General features: G+C 46.4%; 1 protein-coding gene across 11 annotated transcripts in view; it reads left to right on the plus strand.

Moving 5' to 3' along the window:
* Window positions 1–21,823, plus strand: part of EVA1C (eva-1 homolog C) — a 102,204-nt gene that overhangs the window by 60,256 nt on the left and 20,125 nt on the right. For 8 of the 11 annotated variants that reach the window (XM_054675033.1, XM_054675035.1, XM_054675036.1 and 5 more), the window contains one exon: window positions 21,602–21,817. In XM_054675033.1, the coding sequence (XP_054531008.1) occupies window positions 21,602–21,817 (216 nt within the window). The remainder of the gene's footprint in view (window positions 1–21,601; window positions 21,818–21,823) is intronic. The other 3 variants (XM_009458521.4, XM_016938398.3, NM_001071812.2) reach the window with 1 other exon arrangement.

The following is a 21,823-nucleotide window of genomic DNA, read 5'->3' on the forward strand; positions in this document are numbered from 1 at the left end:
GGTGGCACCTCTCTAATCTGTCCACTTTGCTCCCAGCCTCCTCCGGGCATCTGTCCCCTGGACATCGAAGCTGCCTCCCCTCTTCACTTAGCAGCCAGAGGGATTGTATTTATTTATTTCAAAAAAATTGTTGGAGACAGGGTCTCGCTCTGTCATCCAGGCTGGAATGCAGTGATGCACCAAGTGCAGCCTTCATGTATGGTCTATCTGAGCCAAGGAGAAAATGCCCTTAGCACTGACCTGAATGGTGAGGTCAGAGCTGAACCTTCCATGTGAGGCTGAGGGCCAGATGAACAGGGCATCCTTGGGACCCTTTGATTTTTGTCTTTCAGCCTTTTTGTGCCGTGGAGCACAGGACAAGAAGGGCTCTGGCATTTTGGCTGTGGCCATGAATGCAGTGAAGCATTCATCATAGCTCACTGCAGCCTCCAACTCATGGGCTCAAGCAATTCTCTCACCTCAGCCTCCTGAGTAGCTGGGACTACAGGTGCATGCCACCATGCCTGGCATGATGGAGATGAAGTCTTGCTATTTTGCCCAGGCTGGTCTTGAACTCCTGGCCTCAAGTGATCCTCCCGCCTCAGCCTCCTAAAGTGCTGGGATTGCAGGCGTGAGCCACTGAGCCCGACCAGGATTTTATTTAAATTAAACCAGAGCACACCGCACCTCCGCTTAAAGCCCTCCACTCTGCCCACTGTAATTGGAATACATCAGTCTTCAGCTGTGGTCCTGCTGCACACACCTCTTCCCTCACTACCTCTGGAGCACTCCACCTTTATTCATACCCCTGGGCCTTTGCACAAGCTGTCCCTTTGACCTGGACTGTGCTCACCCCATATCTTGTGTGGCTGGCTCTGCCACACAAGACATCGACCCAGATGTCATCTCAGAGAGGTTTCTCCAGGCACCGGCCAGCATGGCACCTCGCCCCTGCAGTCCCTCTCTGGCGACCCTTTTGTTGGACTTTCTCCACAGCATGGAGATAGACCATGGTATGTGTGTGTGGTTCATCTCCCCAGGAGCTAAGCAGCTCTGCAGGGACTGGTCTGTGGAATTCCCAGCAACTTAAGCAGTGCCAGGCATAGAGTGGGTGCTCACGTGAATCTTGAGGCACAGGAATGAATCAGAGCCCCTCTGAAGTGAGGCGCCCACACTCGGCTCCCGAGGATGGATAATCGTCTGGTTACAGACTGGGAATGTAGGCCTGGTGTCACAGCTTCCAACCTCATGGGATGCTGGAAATCTGGATTTTCTTTTTTTCTAAGTGAAATATTCCAACTTTTAAAACACTGTGAGCCAAACAAAACATGCCTCCAGGGCGCACCTGGGCCACAGGCTGCCAGTGCATGTGTGATCTCTGCTCTGTGCTCCCATTTACTACTGCAGCTCAGCCTCGCTGCTTTCAAGGGGAAAAGGGTCTTTATCCTTAACCCTAGAAGCTGGCAGGAGTTTGGTGGGATGATTATGTGAGAGCGAGGGGTTGGTTTCACTGCAGACCTCTGTAAGGGAGCTTTGTGGTGAGTCCTGGAACATCTGGTTTGAGAGGATGATTTGTGTATTTTTCCTCTTGACTATAAGTTAAAGTCTGGCAAAACCCCATTTGCTTTAGACTGGATACCCCCTTGGAACACACGCGGTGAAACCCAGTGTCCACAGTGTCTCTCCATGGTCAGGGACCACTTTGGATTTTATAGCAGCTTAGTGTGGCTTTAGTGCTGAGATGCTGTAAAAGAGCATTTCCAGTTCTTCTAAAATATCATCATCATCAACATCATCATCATTTTTATTGTTCTGCACAAACACCATCATAATATTTAACAGAAATGAGAAAAGGATTCAGCCACAAATGTTACTCATCAGCTAAAAAGGTTCTTACTTTTTTTTTTTTTTTTGGATTTCTCTCCAAGTCGAGTATGAGCTGAGGACTGTTTTACGTAATGGCAGTTCTAAGCAGATCCATTTGCAGACTGCCTTATTTTCCTTTGCCTTATATCATGTGTGTTTTTCCACGTGGCCAAAAAAATCCTAACAATGCCGAGCACTTCCTAATATCTTGTTAAAAAGACACATCAAATAATTTACGCAACTGTTCCCTGGTGGCCAGATATTTTTCATTTTTTCTGACTTTCAAGTATTGTAAATAATGTATAATGAGCTTGTGCTTGTAGCTTTCCCTTTCTTCCGGCTGACTTCCGGCTGACTTCCTTGGAATAAATTCCCGGAAGTTTTATACCAAAAGATAGCATGAGTATGTTTACAGTTCTTCACAGAGTTCTTTTTAAAAACTTTATCTATCTATCTATCTATATATAAACAGGAATGTATAACTGTGGTTTCCCTGCAACGCTGGCAGCTTTATGTATGATTTTTCTGCATGCTTCCAATTTAAGAGGTATAAAATAGTCCTTCGATGTGGTTTTTATTTTGCCTTTCTTTGACTGTGAATGACCTTGGCCATTTCCTCATATTTTTGTGGTTACTGTATTTGCACTTGCACACCTTGTCTCTCTAGCTTTTGCCTTTTTTTTTTTTTCCTGTTGGGATCTTTATTGATTTATTTTATGAGTTCTTGGCAGAGTAGGGATAGTAACCCTTGACATGCTTTTTCTGCTGTAATTATCCCCCTATCCTCGGGTTTTTTGTTTTGTTTTTTGTTTTGTTTTGTTTGTTATGTAGGGCTGGTTGCCTTTTTGATTCTGTGTATGTCATATATAGGGAAGTTCAAGAGGGGCTGGGCGTGGTGGCTCACGCCTGGATTCCCAGCCCTTTGGGAGGCCGAGGCAGGCAGATCGCCTGAGGTCGGGAGTTTGAGACCAGCCTGGCCAACATGGTGAAACCATGTCTCTACTAAAAATACAAAATTAACCACATGTGGTGGCGCATGCCTGCAATCCCAGCCACTCCGGAGGCTGAGGCAGGAGAATCGCTTGAACCTGGGAGGTGGAGGTTGTGGTGAGCCAAGATCGCGCCATTGCACTCCAGCCTGGACAACAAGAGTGAAACTCCGTCTCAAAATAATAATAATAAGTTCAAGAGGAAGAGGGTGGAGAAGTAGGGGCATGTGTGTGATCCCTCCAAGTTATCGGTGTGACTCCATCCTGCCCCATAAGCACCCCCAGGGCTGCCCGAGGCCTGGCTGTCAGCACTCCCGTATCCTGCACCGCAGTGGGACACACACTCCTGAGCATTTCCATAGCTTGAGGTTCCCCCCACCTGCCTCAAGAAAGCCTCCGAGCTCTGGGTGCAGAGGAGGGAGAGCAGTGCTGCAGTGTTCTGTATATGAAGCCCTAAGCTGGTCCCAACTGAACTGCATCAGGGCAGGCACGGAGGAGGTCGGTGTTGGCCACACACCCCACTCTGCTATTGAACAGAGCTTCCCAACCGCCCCATCATCAAGCACATAGACAGTTACATCCATATGGAAAGGGGGTAAAGAGAGATGCCACTGAATGCTGGCATCAATGGCCTGGGGACAGGTGGGGCCTGAGGGGACACATCCGAGCGAGTCTGTGTCCACTCACAGGTGAGCTGGGAAGCTCTGCCCTGAAGACGCACTTGGCTTCAGCACATCAAGATGACAGATACCAGGTTTCTCTTCAAGGCCCTTACATTTTCTCTAACATACCCCTCAAGGTCACCCCAACTCGTGCTCACTGCCTGATCCCAAAGCCACCCCCAAAGTTTGAGGATTTCATTACCCCGGCAACCCACTTCAAATATCAAAATGTGAATTCGTTTTCTAGTAAAATACCTCCAAGTTTAATGGCTTAAAACAAAATGTTTATTACTGTGGGACAGGAATTCAGGGATACTGTAGTCTGGCAGTTCTTGCTCAGTCTCACGGGGTTTCAGGAAGTTGCAGCCCGGATGGTGGCGGGGGCTGCAGTCCCCTGAGGGCTGGACTTGCAAGGGGCTGGCTCATGGGTGGGTGGTTTGGTGCTGATTGTTGGTGGGAAACGTGAGTTTCTCCCCACGTGGGTCTCTTATGTGTCCTTACAACACGGCAGCTGGCTTCCCCCAGAGAAAGTGATGCAAAAGAACTGGTGGAGCCATACGCTCTCACCTCCCCCGTACGCCCTCACCTCCGCCGTACGCCCTCCCCTCCCCTCCCCCCCGTACGCCCTCACCTCCGCCATACGCCCTCACCTCCCCCGTACGCCCTCCCCTCCCCCGTACGCCCTCACCTCCGCCGTACGCCGTCCCCTCCGCCATACGCTCTCACCTCCCCCATACGCTCTCACTCGCCCTCACCTCTGCCATACGCTGTCCCCTCCATCATACGCTGTCCCCTCCGCCATATGCTGTCACCGCCACCATACATTATTGGTCCCCCACACAAGCTCTGGTTCACGGTGGGAGGAGGCTGCACAAACGCACGAATTCCAAGAGATGAGCCTCCCTGAAGACCCTCTTGAAGGCTGTTATGAGCTAACTTATGTCCTCCCCAAATTCATATACTGAAGTCCTAACTCCCGGTACCTCAGAACGTGACCTTATTTGGGGATAGGGTCTTCAAAGAGATAATTAAGTTATATATATATACATATATATATACACACATATATATATATATATTTTTTTTTGAGACCAAGTCTCACTCTGTCGCCCAGGCTGGAGTGCAGTGGCTCGATCTCAGCTCACTGCAACCTCCGCCTCCCAGGTTCAAGCAATTCTCCTGCCTCAGCCTCCCAAGTAGTTGGGACTACAGGCACGCACCACCAAGTCCAGCTAATATTTTTGTATTTTTAGTAAAGACGGGGTTTCACCATGTTGGTCAGGCTGGTCTCGAACTCCTGACCTCAGGTGATCCGCCCGCCTCGGCCTCCCAAAGTGCTGGGATTTCAGGCATGAGCCACCGCGCCCAGCCTGATGTCTTATCTTGAAGGAGACTGACCCAAAGTCTTTTCTGAAAGATCTTACAGCAGGTGGGCTCCATCAGAATTTATGCCTCATCCGGCAGAAGAGAAACTGAAAGGAAGACATGAAAGTGACCATCACTGGTGACCAATGAACACCAGCAAAAACAGCATTTTCACATGAGACAGGAGTGAGCTTTTCCCGAAGGGCTGGGCCTGAGGCCGCCAGGCTTCAGAATGTGCCCCTGTCTGGGCATCTACTGTGGTGCATAATTTCCCGCTGTGGTTTACATTTTCCGGGTGAGCTCCAGGGATTCTGCTATTTCCTTAATAAGAGGATGAGAAAAACCACACAATAGGCCTCAAAGGCTGGGCTAAGGCCACTCCGAGGCCAAGTGTGGGCAGGCCTGGACTTTTCAACCAAAGATCGAGGTGCCAGAGGTTCCCACTGCCAAGCCATTGGCCCTTAAGCAGCCAGCCTTATTATCTAAATAAACACAGGTTGGAAGGAGCAATTAACTTCAGTTTCACTGTTAAGTAATAGCCAAAAAGTAAAAATGTAAATGGTTGAATATCTTGTTATCACATGTATTGGGGGTGGAGGGCAGTTTGCCAGAAACAGAAGGTGCAGGCTGGGAGCGGTGGCTCACATCTGTAATCTCAGCAATTTGGGAGGTTGAGGCGAGTGGATTGCTTGAGGTCAGGAGTTCGAGACCAGCTTGGTCAACATGGGGAAACCCCGTCTCTACTAAAAATATAAAAAATTTAACTGGGCATGGTGGCACATGTCTGTAATCCTAGCTACTCAGGAGGCTGAGGCAGGAGAATCACTTGAACCTGGGAGGCGGAGATTGCAGTGAGCTGAGATCGTGCCACTGCACTCCAGCCTGGGCAACAGAGCAAGACTCTGTCCCTGCCCTCCCCAACCCCCCAGAAAAAAGAAGCAGCAGAAGGTGCAAATAAAATCAGCCTTGGAGGGAAATAACCACTAACAACAACAACAACAACAACAGAATCCTGCCAACCATTCAGAGCTCAGTGTCAACAAAGATACAGTCAGACCTGAATCAGACCTGAGTTATCCTGGGCCTCTTCCTGTGGGTTCTTTCACTCTCACTAAAATAAATTCTTGCACTCCCAGAGTAACTGAAAAGTGCAAAAGCAACCCAGTGCAGTGGTTCTTTCCTGTGATCCCAGCACTTTGGGAGGCCAAGGTGGGAGGATCACTTGAGGCCAGGAGTTCAAGACCAGCCTGGGCAACATAGTGAGACCCCTATATCTACAAAAAAAATTTAAAAATTTAGCCAGGCATGGTGGCACATACCTGTAGTCCCAGCTACTCTTTTCTTTTTTTTCCTTCTTCTGTTAGCCTTAAAGAATATGGTCGTGCATATATCCTTAAAACTAAGAAAATATAGGTTTCCCAGGGTGCTCTCATAGAATTTTTGCAGCTTCATGCCTTGGTAAACTTTTTCTGGATAAGTTTGGCAGTATGTATTAAAAGCCTTGATGTTTGGAATACCCTTTAACAAAGCAACCTACTTCCAATAATTCCTATGGAAATATCATACTTGTTTGCAAATGTTCAGCTGTAAGATTATTCTACATAGCACTGCTTATAATATTAAAAAATAGAAATCATCTGAATGTCTGACAAAAGAGTATTGTAAATAGGGTTGGATTCTTACACAGGAGGCTAAGGTGGGAGGATCACTTGAGCCCAGGAGTTGGAGGCTGTGGTGAGCAATAATCGTGCCACTACATTCCAGCCTGGTTGACAGAGCAAGGCCCTGTCTCTTAAAAAAAAAAAAAAAAAAGGTACTGAGTTGGTACATTCATAAAATGAAAGACAATACAACTCTTTAAAATATTGCTTATTTAAAATGTTCACAAATATATTAGTAAATGGGAAAGTGTAGCATACAAAGTAGTATGTATGTGATTCCAGCCTGAGCAACATGGCAAAACCCCATCTCTACAAACAATACAAAAATTAGCTGGATGTGGTGGCATGTCCCAGGCTAGGTGACAGAGCCATGGATAGCATAGTCCCAGCTACTCGGGAGGCTAACGTGGGAGGATTGCTTAAGGCCAGGGAGTCAAGGCTGCAGTGAACCGTGTCTGCGCCACTGCACTCTAGCCTGGGCAATAGAGCAAGACCTTGTCTCAAAAAACTTTTTTTGCCGGACACAGTGGCTCACGCCTATAATCCCAGCACTTTGGGAAGCCAAGATGGGTGGATCACCTGAGGTCAGGAGTTTGAGACCAGCCTGGCTAACATGGTGAAACCTCGTCTCTACTAAAAATACAAAAATTAGCTGGTCATGGTGGCAGATGCCTGTAATCCCAGCTACTCAGGAGGCTGAGGCAGGAGAATAACTTGAACCCGGGAGGCAGAGGTCGCAGTGCGCTGAGATCGTGCCACTGCACACCAGCCTGGGCAACAGAGCAAGTGCCGTCTCAAAAAAATAAATAAATAAATAAAAATAAAATAAAATTATGTATGATTCCATTGAGAGGGAAGAACATTTACACACAGAAAAGTTGACTAGGAAGATATTCTTTAAAGGTTAATAGCTTTTTTTCTTGATGGTGGGATTTACTAGGGCTTTTTCCCCCAGTTTTGGGCCTCTCTGTACTTCTAAAATGTGAACATGTATTTACTTTGTAACAGGAAAAAACGATACTACTTATGTTTGGAAACGTTAGACTTCTAAGATAAATTTCACAATTCAGACTATTTGTTCCCAATGCAGGTAGCTTATACAGAAACCATATATTCCATTCTATGTTCTTTTGAAACTTAAGGTTTTTTCTACTTAGGGAGAGGAATTCAGTGAAGAAGGGGCTAGTTTTAGGCCACTTACATATAAGGATTGTGGTTTAGTAGAGAAGAAACAGAACCTTTTTTTTTTTTTTTTTGACTGGTAAATGTGCTCAGCTCAAAACCCCAAATAAAACAAAGCTCTTAAAGACAACAAAAATATCCTCAGTCAACCCCGTGCAGCCACAAGAAAAAAAAAAAAAAAAACTAGAAGAAAAGTTAAAGGATATGTCTTTACTCCTAGATAAACTTTTCATGACCTCTGGGACAAATTAAGTTATATAAAAAAAAGAGTTTATTAAAATATTCTGAAAAAATTGCCTCTAAGACTCTCACTGTTCAAAAACTGTCTTCTATTTAGACATAAATTTCATTCTCCTTTTAAAGAAAGATCATTTGATACTTTCATTTCAAAGCATTGTTAAGTCACAAAAGCTTGAAACGTACCTTAAAATCGATAAGGGAGAATAAAACACCTTTTTTCAACCAGCCAAAAATACCATCTTGGTGATTCTCCTTCCAATCTTTTTTTATTTCCTATATGCAGATTTGGGGTCTGAATATTTAGTTCATACCACGCCGTACCATATATGCTTGTTTTTCACTTCAAGGGAGCAAAGAGAGCATGTAATTTAGACTCTAAATTGACGAAGTCCCAAGGCCTTTTCCTAAAGTACCATTTCCTACCTGACATTAGGTGCCCTGATGATGATAATGCTGATTCACATGCGAGGGCGCTGGCATTGTTCCCACTGCCCACACCACTGCCTTTTTAACAATCACACCATCCCAGGAGCCAGCTCCCAGGACTTTCTTTGTCCGAGTGAGGAAACTGAGGCTTAGCAAGGTCACACGTTTTGCCGCTGCTCTGTTCTGCTGCCCACAGCTGCCACAGATGGTCTTCCGGGACCTTAAACACAGATTTTTCACGCAAGCTTAGAGACAGCTGAGGAGAACAGCAAATGTTTTTGTGGGCTTACCTTCTGCAGTTGCCTCGTACAAACCTCATAGAGATACAGTGAAAAAAGATATTCCTCATGCTACACAGGAGGGAAACTGAGTCTCAGTGAGTTTATCAGATACCAAGTGCTGGGCAAACAGTAGTGAGCTCACCCTCTTCACAGAAGAACTGAACCCCTTCACGGTTCTCCAATGAGTAGAAGAGTTTCCCTGAGACATGAGCTTCCTGCCTTCCCCTACCTGCCCAGTCCCTGGGGTACCTCCTCGGAAGCCCAGGGCTCCCTGGAACATAATTTGATGTTGGTGCTCTTGCAGAAGGAACTACCATTTAATATTTATTGAGTCGGACACTGTGTTAATCCATGAGACCCACATGCCTCAAACCCCAGCAGCTGTCAGCCCAATGGGAGATCCAGGCACAAACAATGAACACAGCACAGCAGAAGCATTGCCACTCTCCTCTGAAGGGTCCTGCTCCATTCAGCAGCCCTGTTCACGGAACTTCCCCCTCTGTGTTCTGGAACCACTGTCCTGCCCCCTTCAGGTTTGGGGGTGGTCACATCCCAGTGTTATTCCCTTTTTTTTTTTTTTTTTTTTGAGACAGAGTCTTGTTGTTGCCCAGGCTGGAGTGCAATGGCACGATCATAGCTCACTGCAGCCTCAATCTTCCAACTCAAGCGATCCTCCTGTCTCAGCCACCCAAGTAGCTGGGACTACAGGCGCACACCATCATGCCCAGCTACTTTTAATTTTGCTTTTAGTAGAGACGAGGTCTAGTTTTGTTGCCCAGGCTGATCTTGAACTCCTGAGTTCAAGCAATCCTCTCACCTCAGCCTCCCAAAATGTTGGGATTACAGGGATGAGCCACCACGCCCGGCCCTCCCTGCCATTCCTACCCCTGGGGTTCTGCACCACCCTTTGGTTGTGCCATGTCCTCATCCCATTCCCACCTTTGCAAATGGTCTATTTATTAAGCCCTGATTTGAATGTGGGTGGCCTGTCTGGCACCCAGATGTGCAGCAGTGACTATTCCTGCTATACTGGTTGAGCTAAACTTGCCCTTCACAAAGACAGACTTGACGTTTCTGGCATTTGCTATAGACAGGCACTTAAAACATTCTCTTAAAGCTCAATAGACTTCTTGACTTGCTGTGTTCACTCTTCATTCATGAAGACCCGCCAGAGTAGCTCCAGCAAGCCACTCCTTTAGACTGGAGTACTCCACTCCCAGGCAGTCAGGGGAAAGATGGATTTATTCCAACCCCCCAGTGAGTGGCTGGGAAGAGCTGATCCAGGAACCAGACAGAAGGATGGCAGCTTCACTGCTTCCTAATGCCCTTGGAGCATCCTTTCTCAGCATAGATTCGATCTCACAGATCAGGCACCCCTACAAAATAACACATTCTAAAGCCAGAGATGTGGGATATTTGCATTATGTCATGTTCCAGGCTGTCCATTTCAGACCATGAATTCATTCATTAAGCACTTAATTGTTGAGTGCCTACTGTGTGCCCAGCACCTGATTCTTTTTATCAGGCTTGTGGAATGGTACCTTAGCAAAATAAGTCCGAACCTTCATGGATATAAGACGAGATCAGGTGCATTCAGGGTGGTATGGCCGTAGACGTCCTTCATGAATATATTCAAATCAAGTGCTTTTATGATAATGTTCCTCACTGTTTGTTTATGTGTGTGTGTGTGTGTGTGTATTTAAATATATTTAAATTGTCCTTCCCTCAAGGGCATTGACTTTCCAATTTTTTAGTGGTTAGCCATAGATCATTCCTTTCAACTGGACCCCTTCACAGTTCTCCAATGAGTAGAAGAGTTTCCCTGAGACATGAGCTTCCTACTTTCCTCTACCTGCCCAGTCCCCAGGGTACCTCCTCCAAACCCCAGGGTTCCCTGGAACATAGTTCGATGTTGATGCTCTTGCAGAAGGAACTACCATTTAATATTTCTTGGGGTGGACCAGGCGCAGTGGCTGACACCTGTAATCCCAGCATTTTGGGAGGCCGAGGTGGGTGGATCACCTTAGGGTCAAGGGCTGGAAACCAGCCTGACCAAGATGGTGAAACCCCATCTCTACTAAAATTACAAAAATTAGCCAGGCGCAGTGGCGTGTGCCTGTAATCCCAGCTACTTGGGAGGCTGAGGCAGGAGAATTGCTTGAACCCAGGAGGCGGAGGTTGCAGTGAGCCGAGATCATGCCAATGCGCTCCAGCCTGGGCGACAAAGAGAGACTCCATCTCAAAAAAAAAAAAAAAATTTATTGGGGTGGACACTGTGCTAACTCATGCAACTCACATGTGTCACCCCGGGTTCTGTCAACCTTTTAAGTTACCTGGGCTGTGAATTCCTCCCCTACTTAGAGACTCTTGCTTCTTTCTCTGGCCCCTTTTTCTCAGCAGATGTGTTGGTCTGTGATTTCTACCCTAATCTCTCTTCTGGACAGGCACCTTTGGCCTCCCTAAGACCCAGTGAGCTCCCTCGACTCACCCCCACCCACTGTGTGTGCTTCTATCTGTCCGCCGAGCAGCCACGCCACTGGAGGAAGTTCCGGCCTCTGCCATCTCCATAGCCATTACGTCCCCACTCACCCACAGGGAGGGGCTGGCCTGTGCCAGACCACAGAAACTTTCCTTGTTTGCCGATTTTTTTTTACTGCACAAGCATTGTTAATGTGTTCTCCCTTCCAAATCCTTCCAGAGCCCAACCCACACTCTCCCTTGGCCCATTCTAGAAGCGTCAAACATATTAGATGCATGCGTCTTCCTCTGTAGTTGACATTCTCCCCCCCTGACTGTCCACCCTCTTGTTTTCCTCCAAGAGGGCCACGTCTTTCAGATGCTGCAACTGGTCTTGCACACCTGAAACTCACCTGATGTTGATCACTCTCTTTTTTTTTGAAATAGTCTCACTCTGTCACACAGGCTGGAGTGCAATGGCGCAATCTCGCCTCACTGCAGCCTCCGCTTCCCAGGTTCAAGCGACTCTCCAGAGTGGCTGGGATTACAGGCATGCACCACCACACCTGGCTAATTTTTTGTATTTTTAGTAGAGGTGAGGTTTCGCCATGTTGGCCAGGCTGGTCTCGAACTCCTGACCTCAGGTGATCCACCCGCCTTCCAAAGTGCTGGGATTACAGGCGTGAGCCACCGCGCCTGGCCACTCCCTTTTTATTTTTTTCATTTTGTTCTTCTTCTTTCATGGAGCCCATAGGTTTCTTCTCTCCTTAAGAACCTTCTCTCTCTAATCCCCTTGTCCTGGCTCCTCATGGGCCGGCTCCTCAAGCAGACTCAGAATCTAGATTCCTTAATTTCTTGTTCACCATGGCCCAGACTTGTCTTCTCTCTCTTGCCAAATTGTTTGAGCTCCTGATTCTCGCAATACCTTTTCCCACTCTTGTCTAAGTGGAGACGTTATGTTTAAGGGCACAGTCTTTAATGTCAACTGGATTGAGGTTCTAGGGCACACACTACCACCAAACACTGAGACCTAAGTCAAGTTACATAGCCTTGCCAAGCCTTCTGCATTTGTCAGGGCAATTAATGTAACTGTTACAGCCACTCAGTGGCTTAACCCAGTAAAGGTTTATTTCTTGGTCATATCACAGTCCAGTGAGGCTTGGGTGGTTCTCCTAGGCAGCTCGCTTCCAGTGACCCAGGGATCCAGGCCTCTTCCACCTTGTAAGGTTTCAGCATAAACAGTCAAAGGACATCATCAGAGATATACTTTTAGAAGTTGGCTCTGGCAGCATTGTTTGAACCAATCGCCATGAGCAGACAAAGGAAGAAAGAGTGGATGCGGAGCTATTGATCTTACTGTTGTTCTTTTTTTTTTTTTCTTGAGAAGGAGTTTCACTCTTGTTGCCCAGGCTGGAGTGCAGTGGCATGATCTTGGCTTACTGCAACCTCCGCTTCCCAGGTTCAAGCGATTCTCCTGCCTCAACCTCCCAAGTAGCTGGGACTACAGGTGTGTGCCACCACACCCAATTAATTTTTGTATTTTTAGTAGAGACAGGGGTTTCAACATGTTGGCCAGGCTGGTCTTGAACTCCTGACCTCAGGTGATCCGCCTGCCTCAGCCCCCCCAAAGTGCTGGGATTACAGGCGTGAGCCACCGCACCCGGCCCTTACTGTTGTTCTTGACTAACTTCTCCCTCTCTCTGTGTTCAAGTTTTTACCAGGTATTACTGCTTCCTCTATGCCCCTGTGAGGTATTTCTGACTCTAAATGCCCACCAATCTATATTTTTAAATTTCCTATAATGTTATTATTACCTGATTCCTTGCTGCCAACATCTGTGGTCTCATTTAATCCTAAAATTTCTGGAAGAAACACTTTCTTGGAAAAAAGGCCTTAATAGTCCATTTTTACCTTTAAATTCTTTAATATATTTGACATACTCAAAATAATATGTGTAACACTTATGTAGGTTGTAAAGGGAGAATAATATAGTGCATTACACCCCACAGAACTAGAATCCTACAAATAACTTGGATCTACTTATGTTTTTCTCCTCTGTCCTAGCCCTGTCCCTTTCAGTGGTAAATGCTATGTAGAGATTTGTATTTATACAAATATGTTACACATATACTTTTAAATAACTGTATTCTTTAGTTTTTTGGCTAATAAAAATGGTGTTGAGGTATTGTAATATAATAAGAAATATATATTTTTGTCTTCATTTGGCTCCTGGCCAGAGATCCTAAAACCTTTGTAATTTCCTAAGTTATAAGTGCAATCAGAACATCTTTTGTTATAATATTTAGATTTTGTCCTGGGCTCCTGAAATAGCTCCAGAATGATGAAGATGAAAGGAACATCTTTTGTTATTCATTAAAATTAGCTCCTTTTAACTACACCTGAGTTTATGTAGATGAATGAATTTTGGAAAGCCCCTAATGATGGGGGGCTGGTTGTCAGGGGAATGGATCATGTGATTAGAGGGCTGGAACTTAAACCTCACACCCACCTCCTATCTCCCCAAGCAGGAGAGAGAGGCTGGAGGTTGTTGGGTCCATCACCAATGGTCAATGACTTAATCAACCATGCCTATATCATGAGACCTCCATAAAAGCCCTCAACAATGGGGCTCAGAGACCTTTCAGCTCAAGGACTCCATGGAGATGCTCAGTGGGTAGAACCTTTAGGCCAGTGGCAGCGACTCACATCCCTGTAATCCCAGCATTTTGGGAAGCCAAGGCAGGTGGATCACCTGAAGTCAGAAGTTCAAGACCAGCCTGGCCAACATGGTGAAAACCCATATCTACTACAAATACAAAAAATTAGCTGGGCATGGTGGCAGGCGCCTGTAATCCCAGCTACTCAGGAAGCTGAGACAGAGAATTGCTCGAATCCAGGAGGCAGAGGCTGCAATGAGCCAAAATCGCGCCACTGCCCTCCAGTCTGGGGGACAGAGTGAGACTCCATCTCAAAAAAAAAAAAAAAAAGAGAGAGTAGAACCCCCAGCAAGGGCATGGGAGCTCCATGCCCCGTCCCCAAACCTTGCCGTGTGCATCTCTAACATTCAGCTGCTCCTGAGTTGTGTCCTTTTATAATAACTAATAATCTTGTAAGTAAACTGTTTTCCTGAGTTCTGTAAGCCAGTCTTGCAAATTCTGGAACCCAAGAAGAACCCCTGATTTATAGGTGGTCAGTCAGAGGCCCAGGCTTGCGATTGGCATCTGATGATGGGCTGGGGGGTAGTCTTGTGGGACTGGGCCCTTAGCCTGTGGTATCTGTACTAACTCCAGGTAGTCAGTGTAAGTTTTCAGCATAAACAATCAAAGGCATCATCAGAGATTAATTGCGAGAAAATATTCTCAAACCTTATATCTGATAAGGGGTTAATATTCAAATATGCAAGGAACTTATACAACTCAATTGCAAAAAGCAAATAACTCAGTTAAAAAGAGGGCAAAGGACCTGAATAGACATTTCTCCAAGAAAGACATAAAAATTTAGATAAATTGTAGGACACACAGTTGGTATTTTTTTTTTTTTTTTTTGAGACGGAGTCTCGCTCTGTCGCCCAGGCTGGAGTGCAGTGGCGCGATCTCGGCTCACTGCAAGCTCCGCCTCCCGGGTTCACGCCATTCTCCTGCCTCAGCCTCCCGAGTAGCTGGGACTACAGGCGCCTGCTACCACGCCCGGCTAATTTTTTGTATTTTTAGTAGAGACGGGGTTTCACCGTGTTAGCCAGGATGGTCTCGATCTCCTGACCTCGTGATCCGCCCGCCTCGGCCTCCCAAAGTGCTGGGATTACAGGCGTGAGCCACCGCGCCCGGCACACAGTTGGTATTTTCAGGAAATGGAGAATTATTTCCTTTAGGTCTATACCCAGAAGAGGGATTGCTGGGTCATACAGTAGCTCTATTTTTAATTTCTTTAGGAACCTTCATGCTCTTTTCCATAATGCCTGCACCAATCTACATTCCCACCAATAGTGCAGATGGGTTTCCTTTTCTCCACACCCTCTCCAAACACTTGTTATTTCTTGTCTTTTTATTAGAAACCACCCTAACAGGTGTGAGATGGTATCTTGTTGTGGTTTTGATTTGTATTTCCCTGACAATTAGTGATGTTGGGCACCTTTCTGTACAGCTGTTGGCCTTTTTTTTTTTTTTTCTTGAGATGGAGTCTCTCTCTGTTGCCCAGGCTGGAGTGCAGTGGTGCAATCTCAGCTCACTGCAACCTCCGCCTCCCTGGTTCAAGCAATTCTCCTGCTTCAGCCTCCCTAGTAGCTGGGATTACAGGCACCTGGCTAATATTTGTGTTTTTAGTAGAGACAGGGTTTCACCATGTTGGCCAGGCTGGTCTCGAACTCCTGACCCCAGGTGATCCGCCTACCTTGGCCTCCCAAAGTGCTGGGATTATAGGCGTGAGCCACCATGCCAGGCCTGTTGGCCATTTTTATGTCTTTCTTGGAGAAATGTCTATCCAGGTCCTTTGGCCACTTTTTAACTGAGTTATTTGCTTTTTGCAGTTGAGTTGTATAAGTTCCTTATATATTTGAATATTAACCCCTTATCAGATATAAGCTTTGAGAATATTTTCTCGCAATCTGTAGGCTGCCTTTTCATTGTGTTGATTGTTTCCTTTATTGTGCAGAAGCTTTTTAGCTTGAGGTGGTCCCACGTGTTTATTTTTGCATTTGGTGTCCTAGCTAATAAATCATTGCCAAGACCAAGGTCAAGGAGTTTTCCCCCTGGGATTTCTTCTAGGAGTTTTATGGTTTCCGGTCTTATATTTGGTCTTTAATCCATTTTGTGTTGATTTTTGCATATGGTGGAAGATAGGGATCAATTTCATTCTTTTTCATGTGGATATTTAATTTTTCCAAAACCCCAACACCATTTATTGAAAAGACTATCCTTTCCCCTTAATGTCTTCTTGGCCCCCTTGTTGAAAAGTTAGTTGATGGTATATCCTTGGGTTTATTTCTAGGCTTTCTATTCTGTTCCATTAGTCTATGTGTCTGCCTCTATGCCAGTATCATACTGTTTTGATTACTATAGCTTTGTAGTAGATTTTGTGAGTAAGTAGTGTGATGCTTCCAGTTTTGTTATTTTTGCTCAAGATTGCTTTGGCTATTCATGGTCTTTTGCAGTTCCATATGAATTTCAGCATTGTTTTTTCTATTTCTGTGGAAAATGTCGTTGGAATTTTATAGGGATTGCATTGAGCCTGTAGATCACTTTGGGCAGTATGAACACTGTAACCATATAAATTCTTCCAGTCCATAAGCATGGGATACCATTTCATTTATTTGTGTCTTGCTCAGTTTCTTTCATCAATGTGTGTATAGATTTCTGTGTGCAGATCTTTCACCTCTTTGGTTAAATTTATTCCTAGGTAATTTTTTATGCTATTGTAAATGGGATCTCGGCTCACTGCAACCTCTGCCTCCTGGGTTCAAGTGATTCTTCTGCCTCAGCCTCCTGAGTAACTGGGATTACAGGCGTGTGCCACCGTGCCTGGCTAATTTTTGTATTTTTTTAGTAGAGATGGGGTTTCACCACATTGGCCAGGCTGGTCTTGAACTCCTGACCTCAGGCGATTCACCTGCCTTGGCTTTCCAAAGTGCTGGGATTACAGACATGAGCCACCATGCCCGGCCTACCAGCTTGACCATTTCTAAGTGTACAGTTTGGTCATGTTAAGTATATTCATATTGTTGTGCAACCAATCTCCAGAATTTTTTCATCTTGAAAATCACAACTCAAAACCCATAAAACAACTCCCCATTGCTCCCTCCCTTAGCTCCTGGCACCCACCATTCCACTTTCTGTCTCTGTAGATTTCACTACTCGAGGTCCACACTACTGTGTGAGTGGAATCACACAGTATTTGTCTCTTTGTGACTGGCTTACTTCACTTAGCATAATGTCTTCAAGGTTCATCCACATTGTAGTATGTGTCAGTTCTTAGGAGTCAGACTTGGTCAGATGGGTGGTGGGGGATCTTAAGCAGGCAGGGAGTGATGAGATTAGAAAGACCACAGTGGAGGGCAAAGGGGAGAGAACCATTTGAAGGGGAGAAAATGGAAGGAAGGAGTCCAGTGAGTCCTTTTTAAGGCTGAATGATACTCCATCCTATGTATATACCACATTTTATTTATCCATTCATCCATCAAAGGACACTTGAGTTGCTTCCACCTCTTGGCTGTTGTGAATATGCCACTATGAACATGGATGTGAAGCCATGGTGTTTTTTTCTCTTGCTTCTGGTTCCATTTTAGTCTCCTTCTTGAATCTCACAGCCGTGGGTTCTCATGCACTCATGTACCTCACTACTAGTGAATCCTTCTCCTTTCCTCCTGGATAATCCACTTCAAGACTTTCTTCCCATGAGCAGCTAGCTCCAATGCCTGCTGGCAAAGGCACCAGGAGTAGGCTCCAAGAGCCAAGGAGGAGCTTCAGAAGGGATGGAGGTTATAACCTTCCCTTTGTTCATTCGTCCCATAATTCTTTGAGCATTTACTGAGCATCAGGACCAGAATAAGTGCTGGGAGCAGGAGCTCCCTGTCTAGTCTGGAGAGCGACAAATGAGCAAATAAGTAGAGCCACGAGGTGAGAGCAATACACAGAACAGGAGAGGCAGAGAGAAGGAAACCACTGACTGCCGCCTGGGAGATGGTACAACTGAGAAGACAGGGGAGAAGGAAGTATTTCCTAGCAGGCAGAGGAGCATGTGCAAAGATAAAGAGATGTCAAGAGTCACAGCCTGGCTTTCTGGGGCTGCAGTGAGACCTGCAGGCTGCAACACAGGCTGGGGTGGGAGAATAACGGCTGTGAAGGAGCTAGGAAGGTAGAAAAGGCAAGTCATACGGGGCCTTGTGCACAGTTCTGAGGAGTCAGACTTGGTCAGATGGGGGGTTGGGGATCTTAAGCAGGCAGGGAGTGATGAGATTAGAAGGAGCACAGTGGGCCGGGCATGGTGGCTCACGCCTGTAATCCCAGCACTTTGGGTGGCCGAGGCGGGTGGATCACCGGGGGTCAGGGGTTCGAGACCAGCCTGGCCAACATGGTGAAACCCCGTCTCTACTAAAAATACAAAAATTAGCCGGGCATGGTGGCAGGCGCCTGTAAGCTACTTGGTCGGCTGGGGCAAGAGAATTGCTTGAACCTGGGAGGCAGAGATTGCAGTGAGCCAAGACTGCACCACTGCACTGCAGACTGGGTGACAGAGCGAGACTCTGTCAAAAAAAAAAAAAAAAAAAAGCACAGTGGAGGGCAAAGAGAGAACCATTTGAAGGGAAGAAAATGGAGGGAGGGAGTCCAGTTACTAGACTTGCTGCAAAACGGACAGGGCTGGAACTGAGGCTATGGCAGGAGAGTAGGAGGAGATGATAGGTGCAGACGTGTGGAGTCAGAGGTGGCTGGAAAGAGTAAAGACAATCATTGCACATGGCAGAGTGCCGGAGTGGCCAGCGCTGAAGGCAGAGATCCTGGCCTCAGCTCTCAGTGGTTTGGTAGTGGCAGGGATGGACTTGGGACTGAATGGAGTGTGCAGAAAGGAGCAGAGAGCCCAGACCCAGTGCATTTTGCAGGGCCCTGTGCAAAATGAAAATGCAAAGCCCCTTGTTCAAAAATATATCAGAATTTCCACCAGGCACAGGAATGAGCTTACTCTGGGTGGGCAGGCCTGCAGAGGGCACCAGGACAGAGGAATCAGAGACCACCAGGGTGATGAGCACCAGGGAGCTGAGGTCAGTGAGAAATCCCTCAATAGGGGCATTTAGGCACCCGAAGTTCCAGAGATAGGGAAGGATTAGGATCAGCCCTCATCTCTTGGATGGGATGGTGATAAGTCCATGTGATCTCCTCAAAGGGATCAGTTTCGAGGTGTGTGTGGGACAGGGGCATATTGAGGAGGGGAGGGTACAGGTTGGGAGGGGAGATGCAGGGGAGGCATAGAGATCCTTTCTAGAAGGTTGACTGAAGGAAAAGCATAAGTCTGGAGAGAGGTCCTGGGAACTGGGAAGAGCAGTTTTTGTTGTTAGAGGGTAGAGGAGTTTGTCATCTATAAGACGTGAGCAGACATGCACAGGACTTTGTGTGGCTGGGGTCCCTGCCCCTGTGCCTTCATACTCTCCCTGACCTATGCTTCTTCACAGCACCAGCCCTTGGCCTCTCTGGGCATGAACCCCCCACAGGCATCTCCAGATTTGAGCCTTTTCTTCAAAATCTCGGCCCACCTCAAATGCAGGACAGTTTTGTTTTTCTTTTTTAATGACTTTATGATCGTGTCCTTCAAACTGCCTACTCCTAACAACTTCCCTCATCTCTCAATAGCACCACTGTTTCCCCAGCCCTGCAGCTTAAGATCTGAAACCATCCTTGGTCAGTCCCTCACCCACCCTTTCATGGAGACTGGGGTAGTGGGGCTCAGAGATCAACCTGCAGGCCCCGCTCTTCTCTAGCTGTGTGAGGTTACTGAACCTCTCTGTGTCTGCTGTCTCAGCCACAAAATTGATGTGTGTGTGTGTGTAAGTGTGTGTGTGCACGCACAAGTGTGTGTATTACAAACAGCCTATCTCATAAATAATTATCTGTATTTATTGGGCTCCTACAGTGGGCCAGGTGTGGGAACTAGATGATGAGCAAAACAAAAATAGTCTCTCACTATACAAGTGCTGAGAGCAGTGGCTGACATCATGCTACCTGTTATATCATAAGTGAATGGAACTTTGCAAAGTCTCTAAAATTCTCTCCTCTTCCATTCCTTGCTCTTTAAGCCTGTAACTCCCCTCAATGTACATTCTTAAAATTGCTTCCAAACTGCTCTCCTTGCCTTTGGTTCCCGTTTCTCTCCCAGGGAATCCTCTACACTGTCCCCTAAAGACAATAGTGTCAGGCATTTCTTTAGGCTTCCTGTTGCTTGCAGAGTAAAGTCTGAATTCTTTAGCTAAGCCTTTGAAAGTGTCTCTGTCTTGTTCCAGTTGACATTTCCTACTCATTCGCTGTGGTCGCCCCGCCTACTCCCGCCTTTCCAGCCTGTGGCCAGCCCCTGCAGGGGCTCCTAGCCCACTGCCTTAGTGTTCATGCTTTCTCTCTTGCCTGCCTCTACCCAATTTCTGCTCTTTCTTTCATGATCCAGCCCCTCTGCTCCCACCCACAGCGATCTCTCCCGCCTCTGACCTAGCACCTCTTGTCTGTACCACGTCCTGCTGACAGTGATTTACTGTTTCCACTATCAGACACCAGCTCTCACATGTGTGTTTTGACTCTCTAGCTCTATTGCAAATCCTGTGAAAGGATGCTTTCATCTGGGTAAAAAGCAAGGTAGGCTTTTTATTTATTTATTTATTTATTTGAGACACAGTCTTGCTTGGTCGCCCAGGCTGGAGTGCAGTGGCACAATCTCGGCTCACTGTAACTTCTGCCTCCCAGGTTGAAGCAATTCTTGTGCCTCAGCCTCCCGAGTAGCTGGGACTACAGGCACATGCCACCACGCCCGGCTAATTTTTGTATTTTTAGTAGAGATGGGGTTTTGCCATGTTGGCCAGGTTGGTCTCGAATTCCTGACCTCAGGTGATCTGCCCGCCTCCGCCTCCCAAAGTGCTAGGATTACAGGTGTGAGCCACTGTGCCTGGTCCTCTTTTTACTGTTTTTTTCTGATGGTACTTAGCACAGTGCCTCATCTGCCATAGGTGTTCAACTGATATTTACTGATTTTAATGATGTTGTGCCAGGGCACCGAAACACAAATCTTCATGTCAATTAGTTTATTTCATTCATTCATTCATCAGATATTTACTTGCCTTCTACAGTGGGTGAGGTGTGAGAATTAGATGATGAACAAAACAGAAATAGTCTCTCCTGGAGCTTATGTTCATGTAGAGGAGATTGATTCTCAAAATAAACAAACAAATAATATATTTCAAAGCATGGTAAAGGTCGTAAAAGAACCAAGAATCTTCATTCAATGTTCTTCATATTTTTTTACCAGTGCAAAATGAAAATGCAAAGCCCCTTGTTCAAAAATATATCAGAATTTTGACCGGGTGCGGTGGCTCACACCTGTAATCTCAGCACTTTGGGAGGCCGAAGCAGGCAAATCACTGGAGGTCAGGAGTTTGAGACCAGCCTGGCCAACGTGGTGAAACCCCATCTCTACTAAAAATACAAAAATTAGCTGGGCATAGTGGCATGCGCCTGTAGTCCCAGCTACTGGGGAGGCTGAGGCAGGAGAATTGCTTGAAGCAGGGAGGCAGAGGTTGCAGTGACTGAGATCATGCCATTGCACTCCAGCCTGGGCGACAGAACAAGAATCAGTTTCAAAAAAAAAAAAAAATTCAAGATGGCGCCAGCAGAGCATTAAAACCAGCTCTGGGACTTCTAGGACAGGATCATGATGCTGGCTCTGCCCATCTTGGGTGCTTTAATGAGACAGAAAATAAGCAGAGAAACTCTCCATTTGATTTGAATCCAGCTCAGCATATTTATTTACAGAGAATGCTGTAGGCTATGTGGTGGCCCTGTGTGGGATGCAACGTGAAGTTCTGGGTGTTTCCTGCCTTTCAGATTGCTTGTCTTACTCAGCTTTGCAAGTCCTATCCCGAAGGTGCTATGGGAAGCAGAGATGCAAAATCATCGTCAACAATCACCATTTTGGAAGCCCCTGTTTGCCAGGCGTGAAAAAATACCTCACTGTGACCTACGCATGTGGTAAGA

Source organism: Pan troglodytes, chromosome 22, assembly GCF_028858775.2.
Source record: "Pan troglodytes isolate AG18354 chromosome 22, NHGRI_mPanTro3-v2.0_pri, whole genome shotgun sequence".
Taxonomy (NCBI): Eukaryota; Metazoa; Chordata; class Mammalia; order Primates; family Hominidae; genus Pan; species Pan troglodytes.